Source organism: Gossypium arboreum, chromosome 4 (genome assembly GCF_025698485.1).
Source record: "Gossypium arboreum isolate Shixiya-1 chromosome 4, ASM2569848v2, whole genome shotgun sequence".
Classification (NCBI taxonomy): domain Eukaryota; kingdom Viridiplantae; phylum Streptophyta; class Magnoliopsida; order Malvales; family Malvaceae; genus Gossypium; species Gossypium arboreum.
In genome coordinates, this window is record NC_069073.1 from 4,478,784 (window position 1) to 4,497,691 (window position 18,908).

Below are 18,908 nucleotides of genomic sequence, written 5' to 3' on the forward strand. Positions count from 1 at the left end.
GGATGAATGGAGGCATGCCTTTCTAGATGTGGGCCATTCGATAACTATAACATAAAATAGAGAACTAACTTCTCAAATGATTTGTAATACTAACTCGTGTCCAAAGCTAGACAGGTATAATAAACTTAATTTAAAAAAAAAAGAGTATTTTAAAACTAAAAGAGCTAATCAAAAACTCAAAATACTTCCTTTTCTTTTAATTATATTTAAAGTCACTGTCATTTTAGAATTAAGTTTTAATAATAAATTATATTAATTAATAAATACAATCAAATAAATATTATTTTAATTTACATTTGTTTTTCAACAAGCAAATATATTATTTTTTTTCATTTTAGTTAGGTATAAAATAAGGGATTAATTTTTGGTAAAATAGAATTTTTGTACCTTTATTTCATTTTAATAATTTACAATAATAAAATATAGAATTTGTATTATTAATTCATAAACTTAATTCATTCTCTAATTTATTAATTAAAATTTAAGTTACGTTTGTAAATTATGAATATAATTCAATAAAAATAAAAATAAAAAGATTAATTTTAGTAATCAGCATAATATAAAATTTTAGTATTAGCTTAACCAAAATGTAAAATGACTGGAAATAACTTTATTTTCTTGGATAGATTATAAGAGGAGGACAAAATCCTAACAACAACACGACTTGAACTTAAATCACATCCTGGCAATGAATATCATTGCCATTAGGTCAACACACAGGATTCTTAGAAACAATTTTTTAATCACTCGTAGCATATATTTCAAATGGAAAAGGAAAAGAGAAGAAAATGAAAATAAAAAATTGCCACCAAAATAACACCAACCCTGCAATAGGCAACCCAGTGTTAGCTTACATACAATATTTTAATGTACATATGTTTTGCTGGAAAACTTGATTTGTTTCTCCCTTACCAAATATATGTATATTTGGCTGGTAAAATTCCCAAAATATTATATTATACAATCAAATTAGGGAATTTTTTTTCCTGAAAGAATTGTGGCTAACCCTAAAAAGTTGGGATTGTAGTTTTTTTTAGATTAAGATTTTTTTTATACAAGATTTAGATTTAGGTTTTATTTTTAGATTAAGATTTTTATTTATGCAAAATTTGGCTAGCCCCTGAAAAGTGCTTCCAAATTGCCATCGAATCTCTATCCAAAAGCCTTGTTTATTGCCCCATTGCTTTCCTCCAAAATATTGCTGGTCAATCGTCAAAATAGCCGCTGATCGCTCACTCAAATAGTTGTCGATATTGGATATCGGTCAGCTAAGTAATTTAGGTGTTTAATTGCTTGTGATATATTTGGTTTTTAATTCCAAGTAGAGTTAGATATATATATCTTATTAGAATGTTTTTATTTTACTATAAGTATAGGTAGTTTAAAATGTATTAGAGCTTCATTAAGCTGTAAATTGCTTAGCGTTTAGGTTTTTAATTTCGTACACCAATATAGATGATTTATAAGTTCCAGATCAAATAGCATCACTAGAGAGTACTTGCATTTTTTAGTTTGTGACAACGTTTTCACTTAGTTTAGCTTTAGCATGTACTTAGGTCCATTCGATTTGTGGGTTATTTTTATATTGGTTAAATATTTAGTTTAAGGCAAGCAATCCTTATGTGTTTGAATTGAACAATTAATTTATTTAAATTTTTTAATTTTAAATTTGATAATCAAATTTGTTAAAACGAATTAATTGGTTAATCACATTAATTGAATGATTGATCGAGTGGGTCATTCCAATAATTATTGTAACGCTTCGAATTTGATTGAATTTTCAAGTCGGATTTAAGGTGTAACAATTAATCCTCAAAATTCATGGTAAGAAGGCTTCAGCTTTCTTCACCTTCCCACTTTTACATAAACCTTTAATGTCAACCTTTAATGTCCATGTTGTGCATGATAGTGTTACACTTCAAACCTTGCGTCTCTACATAATCCCAAAGATTGATCACCTCTTCTGTAAGAGCAGTTCTAGCTAAGCCCCTAACAAAGACACAGTAAGAAACAATATCAAAGGCTTGTGACTATTCTCCATTATCTACTTGAACAAGTTCAAGGCATCTTTAGCTATACCTTGATTGATTAAAGTGGTGTAGTAAATAATATCAGGGGGAAATTACCCTTTATCTCAGCAATCAATTCTACAACTTCTTCCACTTTACCTACCTTATAGAGAGCATCAGGCACTACGTTAAGAAATATCCCAAATATGTTCTTCCATGCATATAAAGCCCTTTGAAATTGCCATATCAACTTTCCCACAATGTATCAACCGGTTCATAAGAAAATTACATGAGAATACGTGTGTAAGCTTGCCTTTGAGTTCGAAACAAGATATTAATAGCTTTTACCAAACATTAATGTATGCCTACACAATAAAGTGAAAAGGATTATTCTCCTGAGTTTTTATACATAGGAAGGATTAGGTTTTTATACATAGGAAGGATTAGGTAATCTTAAACAAGAACTGATGCAAACTAACTATAACGGTGATTTGGGGCTGAAATACTTTCCTATCACTCTTGAATCTAATATCTTCAAGGCTTCCTCAGATTTAATGCAACTAGGTTTTTTGTATTGGCTCAATGAAGTTCCTTTGTATACATAGTAATCCATTAGTGCCTCAAAACTTCCTTGCTTTACCACCCTAATCTCCAAAGCTGCAATTATGTTCCTTTTCCTATAGATTTTATATGTATAATGCAATGACTCTTCCATTCTAGAGCAACACTCTACCATTATCTTTGGGTCAAGTTCTTTGCAATTCTTGCCTTCTTTTCCCTTGATCTCCCAAAATAATACATAGTGACCTGGTGCTGATGAAGTATCAACATAGCTAGTGTACTCTGTCAAGATGAATCCCAGTGGATCGAGAAGAGCCTTTGCTTCTGTCACGGCCTTGAAAAGGTCTGTTTCGCTTGTTTTTTCCTGATCAACACTTAGGATAACATTTTTCCTCTCCACAAATTGGAATTGAGGTGCATTATTGGAGAAACCACTCACCATAAGAACATCTCCAACTTTATATCGATATAATCCTGAAAGGAATACCATCAAACTAGATTAGATCATTATCTAACAGGTTAATGTAGGAACTAGGAAGCATAATGCAAAATTAGAAGATGGCATTTGATTAATTGATTAAATTCAAAGGAGGAACTTTTACCTGCACAAGTTGAGACAACTAATTCATAACATTGACCAGCCTTCACATTTACAAGATCAACAAGTTCAGTATCTTCATCGTTCCTCTTCATTTCAATAGATTCATCGTGATCATTTTCCACAGGAAGGAATTCAAAGTAAGCCATGTTAGGGAGAAATGTATAGGAGACATCACAAGGTTTACATAGAGGTTCTAAGTTAATCCCACAAATAGCTTCCGAGCAAGCATAAGAAGTTGAAACTAAAGGGAGCCTTCTGCAATAGAACTCGAGTTCTGCAATATACTGTCTCATAACGCCAGTACAAACACAACCAATATACCTTGCTTTGGGCCTTAGCTTTCTGACTATTCCTTGCCATGATTTACAATTACATATATTTTCTATCAAACCAGCCTGTTCTGGATTAGGCTTCATGACCAATGATGCCGCATTTCTGCATCCTGAGTCGGTGATCCAATCGCTTAATCGACCTGTTTTTATGTCATAGCATAGCTCGTGCCAGTGATTTTCTAGAAACTTGATACCTCTTAACACCGTAGATGCAAAGATTGAACCAACCGTGATAACCTCGTCTCGTTGGATTAAACCAAAGTAATTGACAGTATAAGCCCTGGTTGGGGTCTGGGCAAAAGATGGTCTCAATGGGGCTTGTGTAAAGCTTAGGCAAAATAGTTCTAAAATTACACTCGTTGTATATGCTCGTTGAAACAGATGCTGCCTTGAGGCCACTAGCAGTTTCAATCTCTGGTCTGGCAAACATAAGCTCCAGTCTTTTACCGGCTTGGTTGATGTCACCAAAGTGCCTTTAAAATTAGACGGATAAAGGCAAATAATTAGTTTTAGGACTAAGTCGCCGTTGTAAATGCAAAAAGCAAGAAAAGCAACTATTTATATTATACCTATATATGGACAAGTAGTATTTACTAAATACGGGTGTTACTATCTGCGTCGTATATTATACATATATTCATATTATATGTATTTGCTTAATATGGTAACTTATATACATATATTCACAAGCAGCTGAAAGAAAAACTAGAAGAAAATAGGGATGGGTTCCTTACTTTATCACAGAAGACTCGTACAAGCCACGAAATAATTCCCACTTATTAGCAAATTCAGCAGTGACAGGCATCAGCTTTGGCTGCCCACCTGAAGTCCTAGAACTGCATTTGATAAAAAAAGATAATAGAGCAATTAGAAGAAAGCAACCAATACCCCAAAACACACAGAAGCAACGCAACACATTCATGCAAGCCTTAGATAGAACCCTGTAACGGGTTCACCTAAAAGGATATCTGATGTCTCCCCATTAGCAATCCTATCTATGTAAGGCTTAAGATCTTCATACGTAACTATGGGAACATTTTTCTTAAAGAGCTGCTTCTCGGTTTGACCATGGAGGAATCCCTTTAAATACTCTGTTCCTGCATATCGACTTAGTATTTCCCTCAATACCTCGTCTTGAATTTGCTCAGCATTTGTGGTCAGTTCCTCGATCGTCTTCAACCCACCTTCATACCCATTCGTTGCCATCAACCCTATTACTGAGATCCAGACAGCTTTTTCTGTTTTCTTTTTGGGGATGTTCTAGCTATTGGCAATGGAATCTCTACCTACGCTAAATACAATAAGATTCACGGGACTAGACCCACACATGTCGACACTCATAATAAACAATGTGGCATCAATGAAATGATTAAAACATGAATTAGTAATATATTAAATATATTAAAACTAAGCTTGGATATAAAATAATTATAAGCAAGTTGAATTTAATGTAATTTAGTACCAATTTATGCCTCTTCCAAACTTCAAAAGCCAATGTAACAAATAATTTTAGGTAGAAAGAGGTTTAGTTTATATATGATTTTTATAATTTTATCTCATCAATTATATCTTATTTTGTGTAAGGCTGTGTTTATTTAGCTGTAAAATAATTTACGAAAAATATTTTCATCTTTTTTTACTATTTGTTTGATGGAAAATGAATTCCCACAGTAAAACCTTCTCCAAAATACGAGAAAAGAAGGCTTTATTTTAGGAAAATGTCTTACAGTTTTCATTTGGTAAGACATTTTTCAAAAAAAAAAATTCAGCAGTAAAGTAACCCAAAGCCTCTTTCCCCTTCCCCCTTCCTTCCCACTTTGATCTAGTGTTTGCCGCCGGCCAGCAATGGTTCTCAACACTAGTCGCCGGCATTCACCTTTAATTTAACTCCTTTTCGCCTTTCGTTGTCAAAATTTGCACTGCACCAATCAACGATGGTGTTCATCTTCCTCTCTCGAAGGTAACAATTAAAAAAAAGGAAAAAATATGTGATTGTTTTTTAGTAGCAACATGTTGTTTTGGCCCAATTGGTTACTGGTTAATCCCTCTTTTTTTAGTTTTTTTATGGTTTTTATTATTTTTAAGTTTCATCTTCCTTGAACTGTGCAAGCTGGATTTTTGTTAGTGGTAATGGAATAATTAAGATATGGTAATGGTGGTGGTGGCTGAGACACAACTAATGATTAAAAATTCAAAGCCTTTAAGTTCATACGTTATTTGTTCAAATGGGATTAGTGGGCATGATTTTGTTTTCTTCCCTTTCTTTTTTCTTCCAGTAGAAATCAATTTTGTTTTCCCCTTTTTTCTTGGGGTAAAAAAAAACCTTTTTTTCTTATATAAATCATTGATTAGCTTGAATTTTGACCCATTATGGTATATTTTCTCTATTTACCCTTCTCTAATAATTGATCTAATGAATCAATTGCATGTTTTTTCTTCTCTTTTTGTATTTCATTTTGATGAATTATTGTTAAATACTAACAATTATAGTGGAACAGAATGTTAAAAATGCTTTTTTTGAATGTTTATTTGGATGCTTTTAGTTTGCTTGTAAACTTTTAGGCAATTCATATTCGTGATGCAACAATAATTTGGTTAGTAATTTCCTAATAATTGCTGCAAAAGTTATGGACGTTATTGTCTTGGACATAATCTTATTTCAAGTTAAAATGATCTGGTTCAACTTTTTTGCTCTCTTTTAGTATCAATATGTATTTATATTTTTGATTTTGCAAGTGAGTAATGTAATCTGAATCGAAAGGGTAGGTCAATTTACAAGGTGTAGTCGAGCTCAAACCATTCGAAACTCATCTGAAATGCAAGGCTCCAAGCTCAACTTGAGTTTGATTGAATTTTGCTTTTATAGCTGAAGCAATTTGAGATAATAGTCGAACTAGATGAACCTCAATTAAAGTGAAATATAAACTCAGTTTGTAACACCCTCAACCCGTATCCCTCGCTGGAATTGGGTTACGGAGTATTACCGGAGTTTACAGATCAAGCAGACATAAATTTCATATCATCAAAACAAGTCATCAAAGCATTATTTTAATCCAAATTATAAACATACCAAATCCAAATCAATTTGCCTAGTTCATGAGCACTTAAACATAAAATTAAATTCACATGCACCTATCTAGATTTAGTTTAATTTACCATGCCATAATATAACTTCAACAATCAAACACATATTTATATGTATAAAACCAACCAAAATTAAACTTACAACCTCATTGACAATCAAACCAAAAAATAACTATTATTTAAACATCCTAGGTACATACCGACACAAAGGATAAACATCACCACAATTGAGTTTGGGATCATTGTTGAATGCTAAATCGCGATCAAACTTAAGTACCTAACCTGCGCATGGAAAAATAAATCGTAAGTTGAGTATAAACTCAATGGTATTTCTATAATCCGAATATTTAAAGATAAGAAATTACAAATATACAATTTAAATATAAACACATATTAATATTTAATTATTACAACAACCATATCATATTTCATTTGTTTCACAAATATCTCAATTCTTATACTTGCTATATAAATAGCTTTTCACAATTTATTTCACATTTCATTACACAATTGCAATATCCATTCCATAGTCATTTCATGAATATATAACTGATATTTTCCATATATTTGCATCATATTTCACATTCTATTTTTAATTCACTATTTCACTTCCATTTCCCATACCATACCATTTTAATATCAATTATAAAACTTTATTATTCATTTACTCTTATTAACACGACCCAGACTCAGACGGATACACGGATCCAACCAAAACACACCAGTTTGGCACCCAATGTCTCATCTACTAAACCGAAGTAAATTGGCACCCAATGCCTCATCGAATTAATCCGAAGTAGTAAATTGACACTCAGTGTCTCAAGTCAAAGAAATTCCTAAACTCTTCCAATCTTATGGCATGTCATCTATATCCGACTCAGCCCGATACAGTTAATAGGGTTCCAATTCACTTTTCAAATATATCCAATATTCATTTCAATTCAAATAATCAATATATTCAATATATATATATATATATATATATATACAAATTCAATCAATATAAATTCAATAAATTCATCACATACTAAATCAATCCATTTAAATTGCAAAACATAATAATTCTCACCTCAACACTTAGCATATACATTAAATAAATATTACAACAATTAATAACTAGTTTCGGACTATAGAAATAGAAACTAGGAATTCCGAGCTATTTCAAGTCGACTTTATCTTTCCCCTTTTTAGTCGAGGATTCTGATACGATGTTAGTTATGGAATTAAAACAATCAAAATTCATCAATAAAACACAATTCAATTTCATATTGAAAATTTTAATTTTTACTCAATATTTGCCTAAATTCCAACTTAGCCCCTAAACCGAGACTAACTTTATTTTTTCACATTTAATTCTATATTTTCATTCAATTTCCACTCTAAACTAGATTTAATTCCATAATTTCACTTAAATCCCTAAATTTTGAATTTTTCACAATTTAGTCCTTATTACTCAAAATTTTCAATTTATTCTACAATTCAATCCTTTTTCATTTCTAACTTAAAAATCTATCAATTTAATCCCTAAGACTCAAATTATTCAACATAAACAACATTTAAAAACTCAATAATTTCTAAAATTTTGACATGAGTCGGGTAGTATCTAATACCGGGATTCCAAAAACATAAAAATTAAAAGAAAAATGGACTAAATTAACTAATTAATTGAACTTTGAATAATTAAAGCCCCTGAGGCCGTGGCTTTCTCTTTCATTTCTTTCCTTTTTTTTTTCTTTCTTTCTTTTTCTTTCTGTTTCGTTTCTATCTTTCTTTCTTTTTATTTATTCTTTATTTATTTTATTATTAATTATAAAATATATACTTACATATTAAGTAAATATATTTTATACAATATATATTATATTACAACTTATGCCGCCTCAACTAAAGGCAATGGCATAATTCCTTCTTTAGTCTTTTTAATTTTTCTTTAATCTATAATTCAATTTTTACTCTATATGCAATTTAGTTCTTATACTTAATTACTTTTAATTCAAGCAAATTCACTTAACTGAAACCTAATTAACTACACAACTAACTTACAAGTCCGATTTACAGAAATGGAGTCTCGGGAATGCACTTTTTTTTTAATTTCATCCTTTTTAATTAATTAACAATCGAAACGTTAAAATTTCTTAACGAAACTTTAATACCACCTGAATGACACTCCGTAAATATTTATAAAAATATTTACAGCTCAGTTTATAAAAACAAGGCCCCAATATCTTATTTTCTAAAACCACTTGAACTTAATAAGTCACTTATATAACATAAATTATCAAATCAAAAACTTTGTTAAAAATCACACTTGTCTCGTAAATATTAAATAATAATATTTACGAATTTACTCGTCGGATTTGGTGACCCTGAAATCACTGTTTTCGACACCACTGAAAAACATGATATTACACAGTTTTTATACTCAAGTTTGGATTCAAATAGAAACAATAGTAATTAAAAAGAAAAAGCTCGATTAAGCTCTTAAAATGCTTGACTCAAATACTCAAATTCAGCTCTTTCTCTAGCTCGAGCTTGATTTGACGATGGTCAAGATGAATTCAAGTTTTTTCAAGCTGAAGCCAAATAGCTTTTGTAATACAGGTGTTTCTTTTGCTCTCTTAGATCTACTAAGGTTGGAGGTTAGATTTTAGTGCTCTTAAAACCCGAAACTTAAGTGGTTTTGCTTGTTGTGTTTGTCACTTCCTGCTTCAATGTCTCTATCTATCTTTCTTTTCTTAATTTTGATGTTATAGGTTGTAACTGTTTTTGTTTGCAATAGTTTATCAAGCATTTTTCTTTATTAACATCAACTTCCTTAGTTTTGGACTCTATATTCGTTTTATTTTTAAGGTAGTGTTATACTAAATGGTATTCCTTCACATAATAACAGACAAATAACAAAACCATATCTGATATTGTAAATAGATTCATGATCACAACAAAACAACTAATACCTTTGTATTTTCTAAAAGAGAATTTCATCGTTGATTTTATTATAAGTTTAAGTTTGTTTGTTGGTTTATAGATGTATTTTGATTCAATTGAATGATAGTTTTTAATTTTGTGTCCTAGGTAATCACTCCCTTTTTTAATATGTATTATAGATCATTTGTTTGTTGGTTTGTACATGTATTTGTGTTGCTGTTACGAGCATTTCTTGTTTATACATTTTGAATTGGCTCAAGTTTTCTTATACTTCTTGCTCATACTTATTGATTTGTAATATCAATGATTGTTTTATGACCTTGTTTGATTGATTCTCTTTTATGTCAAGCAGCTCGCTATTGCATCAGTTAGTGTTCCTTTGTTTGAGATATTCCTTATGAAGAAGTGTTGTGGATGGAGTTAGAAGGATTTAATGACGACTTCCTTTGTAGTGTATTTGATTATCTTGTGGGTTGTAAATCTAAGGCCAAAGATTTTTTAGCTAAAAGTACGAAGCATAGAAAAATTTGGCTTCAAAAAATTTCTCTAGATTGAAGATATTGATGCTTTAATATGGTGTAGTACTAATTATGTGGTGTAATACTAGTTATGCACTTGGAAAATATTGTAGTATATCATGTGATATACTACTAATTATGCACTTGGATAATGTTATTAATTTGTAGTATTAATTGTGGTTTGAAAGTTAATCTATTATCACTTAATCTTTGTTTTTTTATAACATAATTAGTAATTATCTATTCACTTTGGTTGTTTTCAATATTTTTATTGTGATTTTTGCATCGATTGGATTGAAGGCTCCATGCGGATTTTAGACAAAAAAGTCTTCCAAGATTTGATTCCTACATTGTGGAATATATGGAATGGTAGAAACAGTGCCATCTTTAGAGGTAAGGAGGAGGATGCGAATGTGATTTGGGAGCGTGCCCGTAAACTCAACAATGATTTCCAGATTCACAATCTTTCTTCTCAACTGATCTTATCCCGAGTCCCTAGATGTTGTAGATGGGAAAAGCCGACGAAAGGGGTAATAAAAGTTAATGTTGATGTTGCCGTGAATTCTTATGGCACAAGCTTGGGCATCATCGCTAGAGATTCCGATGGTTTTGTTTTGAGCGATAAAGCGTCTTTCTTCAACAAAGTGGTTAGCCCTGAGCAGGCGGAGTTGGATGCTCTCATCGATGGCTTTCGGCTTGCTCACATTCTCAACGTTGATAAAGTCATCTTTGAAATGGATTGTGCAAGCATTGTCAACCGCTTTTGTTACCATAAGGAGGACATCACGATTATTGGGCATCATATCAAGGAAGCTCGCAAGTTGCTTGAATCCGGAAATCGTGGTTGTAACAAATTAGCTGATTCGCTTTGTAATTAGTCTCTTTCTAAGTGTTGTAGCTTGAATTTTGAAATGAATTATCCTAGCAATATCCATAACATTGTTATTTTGGATGCAATATAATTTGAGGTAGTGACCTTGGGTCCTTTTTGTCAAAAATAATTTACAATAATAAAATATATAATTTTATATTATTATAATTAAATTTAAATAAATATATTTTAAAAATTATTTAATTGAAATTTGAGTCAGGCGAAGAAAAAAATTTAATTAATACATATTTAATATACTTTCACTTTCTTTTCTTTTTTTTTTTTTTTTGTATTTACTTCAATGACATCAAGCAAATTTATTAATCAACGAAATGAATATAATATATTTATATTAATTTTGATTTTCTTTTTCCTTTTATGAACATATAAATTTCATATTTAAATTTTAAACCACTTTAATATAATATATCCAAACTAACGAATGAAACATTTATGTTATTAAATATTTTATAAAATTTTAAGTGGAACGCTTCAAATTTTTTAAAAATATTTTAATATATCTTAATTTATATAAAACTAAATAAAAATTGCAACATTAATTCATAAACTTTAATTCATTCTCTAATTTATTAATTAAGATTTAAGTTTCGTTTGAAAATTATGAATATAATTCAATAACAAATAAAAAGATTAATTTTAGTAATCAGCATAATATAAAAATTTAGTATTAACTTAACCAAAATTCAAAAGATTGAAAATAACTTTATTTTCTTGGCTGGATTATAAGAGGAGAATAAAGCCGTAACAGCAACGCGATTTGAACTTAAATGAACATTATTGCCATTAGGCCAACACATAAGATTTTTAGAAACAATTTTTTAATCAGTCGAAGCATATATTTCAAATGGAAAATGAAAAGAGAAGAAAATGAAAATAAAAAATTGCCACCAAAATAACACCAACCCTACAATAGGCAATCCAATGTTAGCTTACATACAATACTTTAATATACATATGTTTTGCTGGAAAACTTGCTTTGTTTCTCCCTTACCAAATATATGTATATTTGACTGGTAAACTTCCCAAAATATTATATTATACAATCAAATTAGGGATTTTTTTTTTTTTGGCTAACCCTAAAAAATTGGGATTGTAGTTTATTTTTAGATTAGGATTTTTATTTATGTAAGAATTGGCTAACCCCTGAAATGTGCCTCCAAATTGCCATCAAATCTTCGTCCGAAAGCCTTGTTTATTGCCCCATTGCTTGCCTCCAAAATATTGCTGGTCCATCGTCAAAATAGCCGCTGATCGCTCACTCAAATAGTTGTCGATATTGGATATCGGTTAGCTAAGTTAATTTAGGTGTTTAATTGCTTGTGATATATTTGGTTTTTAATTCCAAGTAGAGATAGATATATGTATATCTTATTAGAATGTTTTTATTTTACTATAAGTATAGGTAGTTTAAAATGTATTATATCACCACTAAACTATAAATTGCTTAGCGTTTGGATTTTTAATTCCTTACACCAATTATAGATGATTTATAAGTTTCAGATCGAATAGCATTACCAAAGAGTCCTTGCAATCCTTAGTTTGTGATAACGTTTTCACTTAGTTTAACTTTGGCATGTATTTAGGTCCATCGGATTTGTGGGTTATTTTCATATTGGTTAAATATTTAGTTTAAGGCAAGCGATCCTTATATATTTGAATTGAAAAATTAATTTATTTGAGTTTTTTTATTTTAAATTTGATAATCAAATTTGTTAAAATGAATTAATTGGTTAATCATATTAATTAAATGATTGATCGAGTGCATCATTCCAATAATTATTGTAACGCTTCGAATTTGACTGGACTCTCAAGTCAGGTTTGAGGTGTAACAATTAATCCTCAAAATTAATCGTAATAATTAATCCTCAAAATTGATCGTATGTAAGAAGGCTTCAGCTTCCTTCACCTTCCCACTTTTACATAAACCTTTAATGTCAACCTTTAATGTCCATGTTGTGCATGATAGTGTTACACTTCAAACCTTGCGTCTCTACATAATCCCAAAGATTGATCACCTCTTCTGTAAGAGCAGTTCTAGCTAAGCCCCTAACAAAGACACCGTAAGAAACAATATCAAAGGCTTGTGACTATTCTCCATTATCTACTTGAACAAGTTCAATGCATCTTTAGCTATACCTTGAATTCAATGCATCTTTAGCTATACCTTGAAGAAAATATCCATTGATTAAAGTGGTGTAGTAAATAATATCAGGGGGAAATTACCCTTCTCATCAATCAATTCTACAACTTCTTCCACTTTACCTACCTTATAGAGAGCATCAGGCACTACGTTAAGAAATATCCCAAATATGTTCTTCCATGCATATAAAGCCCTTTGATGTTGCCATATCAACTTTCCCACAATGTATCAAACGATTCATAAGAAAATTACAAGAGAATACGTGTGTAACTGTAACAATTGCTTGCCTCTGAGTTCGAAACAAGACATTAATAACTTTACCAAACATTAATGTATTCCTACACAATAAAGTGAAAAGGATTATTCTCCTGAGTTTTTATACATAGGAAGGATTAGGTAATCTTAAACAAGAACTGATGCAAACTAATTATAACGGTGATTTGGGGCTGAAATACTTTCCTATCACTCTTGAATCTAATATCTTCAAGGCTTCCTCAGATTTAATGCAACTAGGTTTTTTGTATTGGCTCAATGAAGTTCCTTTGGACACATAGTAATCCATTAGTGCCTCAAAACTTCCTTGCTTTACCACCCTAATCTCCAGAGCTGCAATTATGTTCCTTTTCCTGTAGATTTTATATGTATAATGCAATGACTCTTCCATTCTAGAGCAACACTCTACCATTATCTTTGGGTCAAGTTCTTTGCAATGCTTGCCTTCTTTTCCCTTGATCTCCCAAAATAAGACATAGTGACCTGGTGCTGAAGAAGTATCAACATAGCTAGTGTACTCTGTCAAGATGAGTCCCAGTGGATCGAGAAGAGCCTTTGCTTCTGTCACAGCCTTGAAAAGGTCTGTTTCGCTTGTTTTTTCCTGATCAACACTTAGGATAACATTTTTCCTCTCCACAAATTGGAATTGAGGTGCATTATTGTAGAAACCACTCACCATAAGAACATCTCCAACTTTATATCGATATAATCCTGAAAGGAATACCATCAAACTAGATTAGATCATTATCTAACAGGTTAATGTAGGAACTAGGAAGCATAATGCAAATTAGAACATGGCATTTGATTAATTGATTATATTCAAAACAGGAACTTTTACCTGCACAAGTTGTGACAATTAGTTCATAACACTGACCAGCCTTCACATTTACAAGATCAACAAGTTCAGTATCTTCATTGTTGCTCTTCATTTCAATAGATCCATCACGTTCATTCTTTACTGGAAGGAATTCGAAGTAAGCCATGTTAGGGAGAAATGTGTAGGAGACATCACAAGGTTTGCGTAGAGGTTCTAAGTTAATCCCACAAATAGCTTCCGAGCAAGCATATAAATCTGAAACTAAAGGGAGCCCTCTGCAATAGAACTCGAGTTCTATAGTATACTGTCTCATAATGCCAGTACATATGCAACAAATATACCTTGCTTTAGGCCATAGCTTTCTGATCATTCCTTCCCATGATTTACAATTACATATATTTTCTATCAAATCAGCCTGTTCTGGATTAGGCTTCATGACCAATGATGCTGCATTTCTGCATCCTGAGTCGGTGATCCAATCACTTAATCGACCTGTTTTTATGTCATTGCATAGCTCTTGCCAGTGATTTTCTAGAAACTTGATACCTCTTAACACCGTAGATGCAAAGACTGAACCAACCTTGACAACCTCGTCTCGTTGGATTAAACCAAAAAGTAATTGACAGTATAAGCCCTGGTTGGGGTCTGGGCAAAAGATGGTCTCAACTGGACTTGTGTAAAGCTTAGGCAAACTGGTTCTAAAATTACTCCCGCTGTATATGCTCGTTGAAACAGATGCTGCCTTGAGGCCACTAGGAGTTTCAATCTCTGGTCTGGCAAACATAAGCTCCAATCTTTTACCAGCTTGGTTGATGTCATCAAAGTGCCTTTAAAAATTAGACGGATAAAGGCAAATAGTTTTAGCACTGAGTTGCCGTTGTAAATGCAAAAAGCAAGAAAAGCAACTATGTATATTATATCTATAGATGTATAAGTAGTATTTACAAAATACGGGTGTTACTATCTGCGTGGTATATTATACATATATTCATATTATATGTATTTGCTTAATATGGTAACTTATATACATATATTCACAAGCAGCTGAAAGAAAAACTAGAAGAAAATAGGGATGGGTTCCTTACTTTATCACAGGAGACTCGTACAAGCGACGAAATAAATCCCACTTATTACCAACTTCAGCAGTGACAGGCATCAGCTTTGGCTGCCCGCCTGAAGTCCCAGAGCTGCATTTGATCAAACAGATGATAGAACTATTAGAAGGAAGCAAACAATACCCCAAAACACACAGAAGCAAAGCAACAAATTCATGCATGCCTTAGAAAGAACCCTGTAATTGGTTCAGCTAAAAGGATATCTGATGTCTCCCCATTAGCAATCCTATCTATGTAAGGCTTGAGATCTTCATAAGTAACTATGGGAACATTTTTCTTAAAGAGCTGCTTCTCGGTTTGACCATGGAGGAATCCCCTTAAATACTCTGTTCCTGCATTTCGACTTAATATTTCCCCCAATACCTCGTCTTGAATTTGCTCAGCATTTGTGGTCAGTTCCTCAATCATCTTCAACTCACCTTCATACCCATTCGTAGCCATAAACTCTATTATTGATCCCTAGACAGTTAAAGGATGAGATGGACTGATGGAGGCAACTTTTTTTGTTTTCTTCTTTGCGGGATGTTCTAGCTATTTGCAATGCAATCTCCACTTACGCTAAACATATATTAAGTTCTTTTTATTTGTAATAAGATATATTCGACTAGAGTAGACCGGTCGGCCTGACAACCCAAAAAAAAAAATTTTAAAATAGGTTTGGGTAAAAAATAGGCTCGTTTTAAAAAACGGTCAAATATTAGGTAAGGTTTTTTCAACTTAACGTGGCTCATATATGCTGTCTCTTACTAGTTCTTCTTCTTTTTTGTTAATTTCTTAGTTTTTTTTCATTATTTTATTAGTATTTTATTATATTGTTATTATTTTATTATTATTATATAATTATTATTTTATTATTAATTTTGTTATTATTTTAAATATATTTACTTATTAAGTTATACTTATTTTAGTTTTGTTTTAAGTATACATAATTTTTAAAATTTTATTTTCAATTTGTTGAAAATATTTATTCTACTGTTTTTAATATTTTTGATGTATTAGTTTTAAAAAATTATATAATAATTTAATACGGTTTTTAGTGTTTTTATCTTTTATGAACAATTTTCAATTAATTAAAAGAATGATAAAATAAAATAAAATAAAAACCCAACAAAGGGAGGTTAATTAGTAAATCATAAAAAATTGTCTTTATCTACAATTATTATTTGATAAAACATTTTGTGGTACATATTTGATTTTCTAATAAATTACGTGAAATACTATCCCACCTTGAAATAAAAAAATTGAGATAAATCCAAATCTCCACAAACTTCTAGAATAAATAAAATAATTTTTATATAGAGTAAATTGTATCAATTGTCCCTATACTTTGTTTAAAAGTATATTTTAGTCACTCAATTTTTAAAAATTATATAATAGTCATTAACGTTGTCGAAACCATTTTTAAATCGAGTTTTGAAAAATGAGAATCAACTTTAAGAAAAACGAAAACGGGAGTCGCCACCAATCTTTTTAGGTGTGATTGGATCACCTTATAAAATGTTTTATTTTAAAACATTAATTTTGGTCTACGAAAGTCAAGAAAACGGATTCGGGAGTCGATTACGTACGAGGAAGGGTTAGCATCGTCGTAACGCCAAAAAATTGGTACCTAATTGATTATCAAGTGTCTTTAATGTTCGAAATTTGAAAGTTTTAAGATACAAACCTCTTTTAATTAGAATGTCTTAATTTTGAAAATTAAGGCTTACTTATTTCAGACGAGTCAAAACATCACATCCAGTAAGTTAGGACGCAACATTTTAAAACTTTCGAAACTAAGCTCGTCTTTCGAAAATTTCTATATCGAAACAACAAAACGTCATATCCAGTAAGTTAGGACACTATGTTTTGAAATCTTGAAATAATTGTTTAAGTTTTAAAAACTCAAAATCACTTAGAAGGGTGCTTGACTATTCGAATTCAACGAGAAAAGTCGCAACCCAGTAAGTTAGGGCACTAACTTTCTCGAAGTTTCCAAACATCAAGCATTGCCTTTTAATTTTTTTTAAAAAAACCTTGGAATATTATTTTTAAATGGCGTTTTAGGATGACATATTAATGCATCATGAAGCGTAGATGTACAAAATATTCTAACATTTCCATACAAACATAAATAATATCATTATGACAAAACTAAATAACATGAACACACGTTTAATGAAAAAATCATACTAGGTAAATATAAGATAATAAACAAATAAAAACATGAGTAAACTAAAAGAAAAACATAATACATGCAAAATTATACAACAATATATATCATAAAATAGCATATAAAATAAATAATTAAACATAGCATATAAAAAAATGAAACTATGCACAAATAAGATAAATGACATACACAAAAAAATGAATAAATAGAACATTTACAAATTATAAAAATATAATGCAATAGTTCAAAATACATGAAATGATAATATAATATATATATGCATAGAAAATATATATTTGAAAATAAACTATATAAAAGGTTAAATATTATAATATATAAAATACATAATCAAATGTATAAAAGATAGGAATAAATATACATATTTGAAAAATGAAGAAATTAAAATAAAAAAAGGTTGAAAAACTAAGATAGACAAAGAATAAAATAAGAACAAACCACAGAGAGTAAGAACGCAAGAGGGAGAGAAATTTGAGTGAATGCTTTCAAGAATTCTTATTGCTTCCCAAAACTCCAGTGTGTTACAATGAAGGGAGAGGGCTCTATTTATAGTTGAGCCTCCCCAAATCCAACGGTACAGATCAATTACATCAACGGTTAAGATTAAAGGATATCTACAAATTAAATCTCCAAGATTACAAGATCATATCTTCAAGATTGCATATCATATCTAAGATTGCATATCATATCTAAGATTGTATCATATCTAAGATTGCATGTCATATCTAAGATTGCATATCCTTAAAGATTATATTTTCATATGAGTGAAGCTTATAAATGGACATTAAATCTTTTCAAGTAATGGGCCATTCCGATTGGGCCAAATTATATGTTTGTAATTTCGTACTGGACTTGGACTTTGTTTTATTTTTATTTTTTTGGGGTTTATTATTTTAAATACTGGAATGGGCCGGGCAAAAATGGGCTATTACAGCTGCCCCTCTTTGCTCATTATCGTTTAACGAGAATAGAGCAAAAACTATAAAAGGACCCATTTTGCCCGGTCTCATCAGCTTCAAACTTCATGTTCCTCAATCTGCTCCTTGCAAACTTAGGATTATCATGTTGATGTTTTCAATCTTCTCTCCGTCAAATACAGAGATGTCAAATCTGCTACCTTCGATTCATTCCTTGACAATACAGAGATGTCAAATCATCTTGGATCTGCTTCAGCGTAAACACCTGAAGGTCAGATCTGCTATGTCTTCAATTTGCTCCTTGTAAACACAAGGATGCTAAATCATCTTGGATCTATTTCAATATGAAAATATCCGAAGGTCAGATCTGCTATGTCTTCGATCTGCTCTCCGTCGAATATGGAGATGTCAAATCTGTTTATTCAATTTGTTCTCTGACAATACAGAGATGTCAAATCATCTTGGATCTGCTTCAGTATAAACACCTAAAGGTCAGATCTGCTATGTCTTCGATTTTCTCCTTGTAAACACAAGAATGCCAAATCATCTTGGAT

At 30.9% G+C, this 18,908-nt stretch overlaps 1 protein-coding gene and 1 pseudogene across 2 annotated transcripts; both read right to left on the reverse strand.

The window, feature by feature from the left end:
- Nucleotides 1-2,260: 2,260 nt before the first annotated feature.
- On the reverse strand, nt 2,261-4,916 carry LOC108460617 (indole-3-acetic acid-amido synthetase GH3.17-like; annotated as a pseudogene).
- Nucleotides 4,917-13,234: 8,318 nt separating this feature from the next.
- On the reverse strand, nt 13,235-17,957 carry LOC108460616 (indole-3-acetic acid-amido synthetase GH3.17-like). Of its 2 annotated transcripts, none has more exons than XM_053026923.1 (4): nt 17,876-17,957; nt 15,238-15,339; nt 14,174-14,979; nt 13,235-14,046 (listed from the first exon to the last, which is right to left on the reverse strand). In XM_053026923.1, the coding sequence occupies exons 2-4, from the start codon at nt 15,306-15,308 to the stop codon at nt 13,490-13,492; spliced, it is 1,434 nt and encodes a 477-aa protein (XP_052882883.1). In that variant the 5' UTR covers nt 15,309-15,339; nt 17,876-17,957; the 3' UTR covers nt 13,235-13,489. The 2 variants fall into 2 exon arrangements, with proteins under 2 accessions (XP_052882883.1, XP_017615666.2); XM_017760177.2 differs by lacking the exon at nt 17,876-17,957 and adding an exon at nt 15,431-15,890.
- Between the last annotated feature and the right edge of the window lie 951 nt (nt 17,958-18,908).

Excerpts from the sequence above, each read along its gene's own strand:
- LOC108460616 (XM_017760177.2), bottom strand. The coding sequence starts at position 15,708 with ATGGCTACGAATGGGTATGAAGGTGAGTTGAAGATGATTGAGGAACTG. Across the intron at positions 15,340-15,430 it reads ATTACAGGGTTCTTTCTAAG|CTCTGGGACTTCAGGCGGGC; the intron begins GCATGCATGAAT and ends GATCAAATGCAG. Across the intron at positions 14,980-15,237 it reads TACGAGTCTCCTGTGATAAA|GCACTTTGATGACATCAACC; the intron begins GTAAGGAACCCA and ends TAATTTTTAAAG.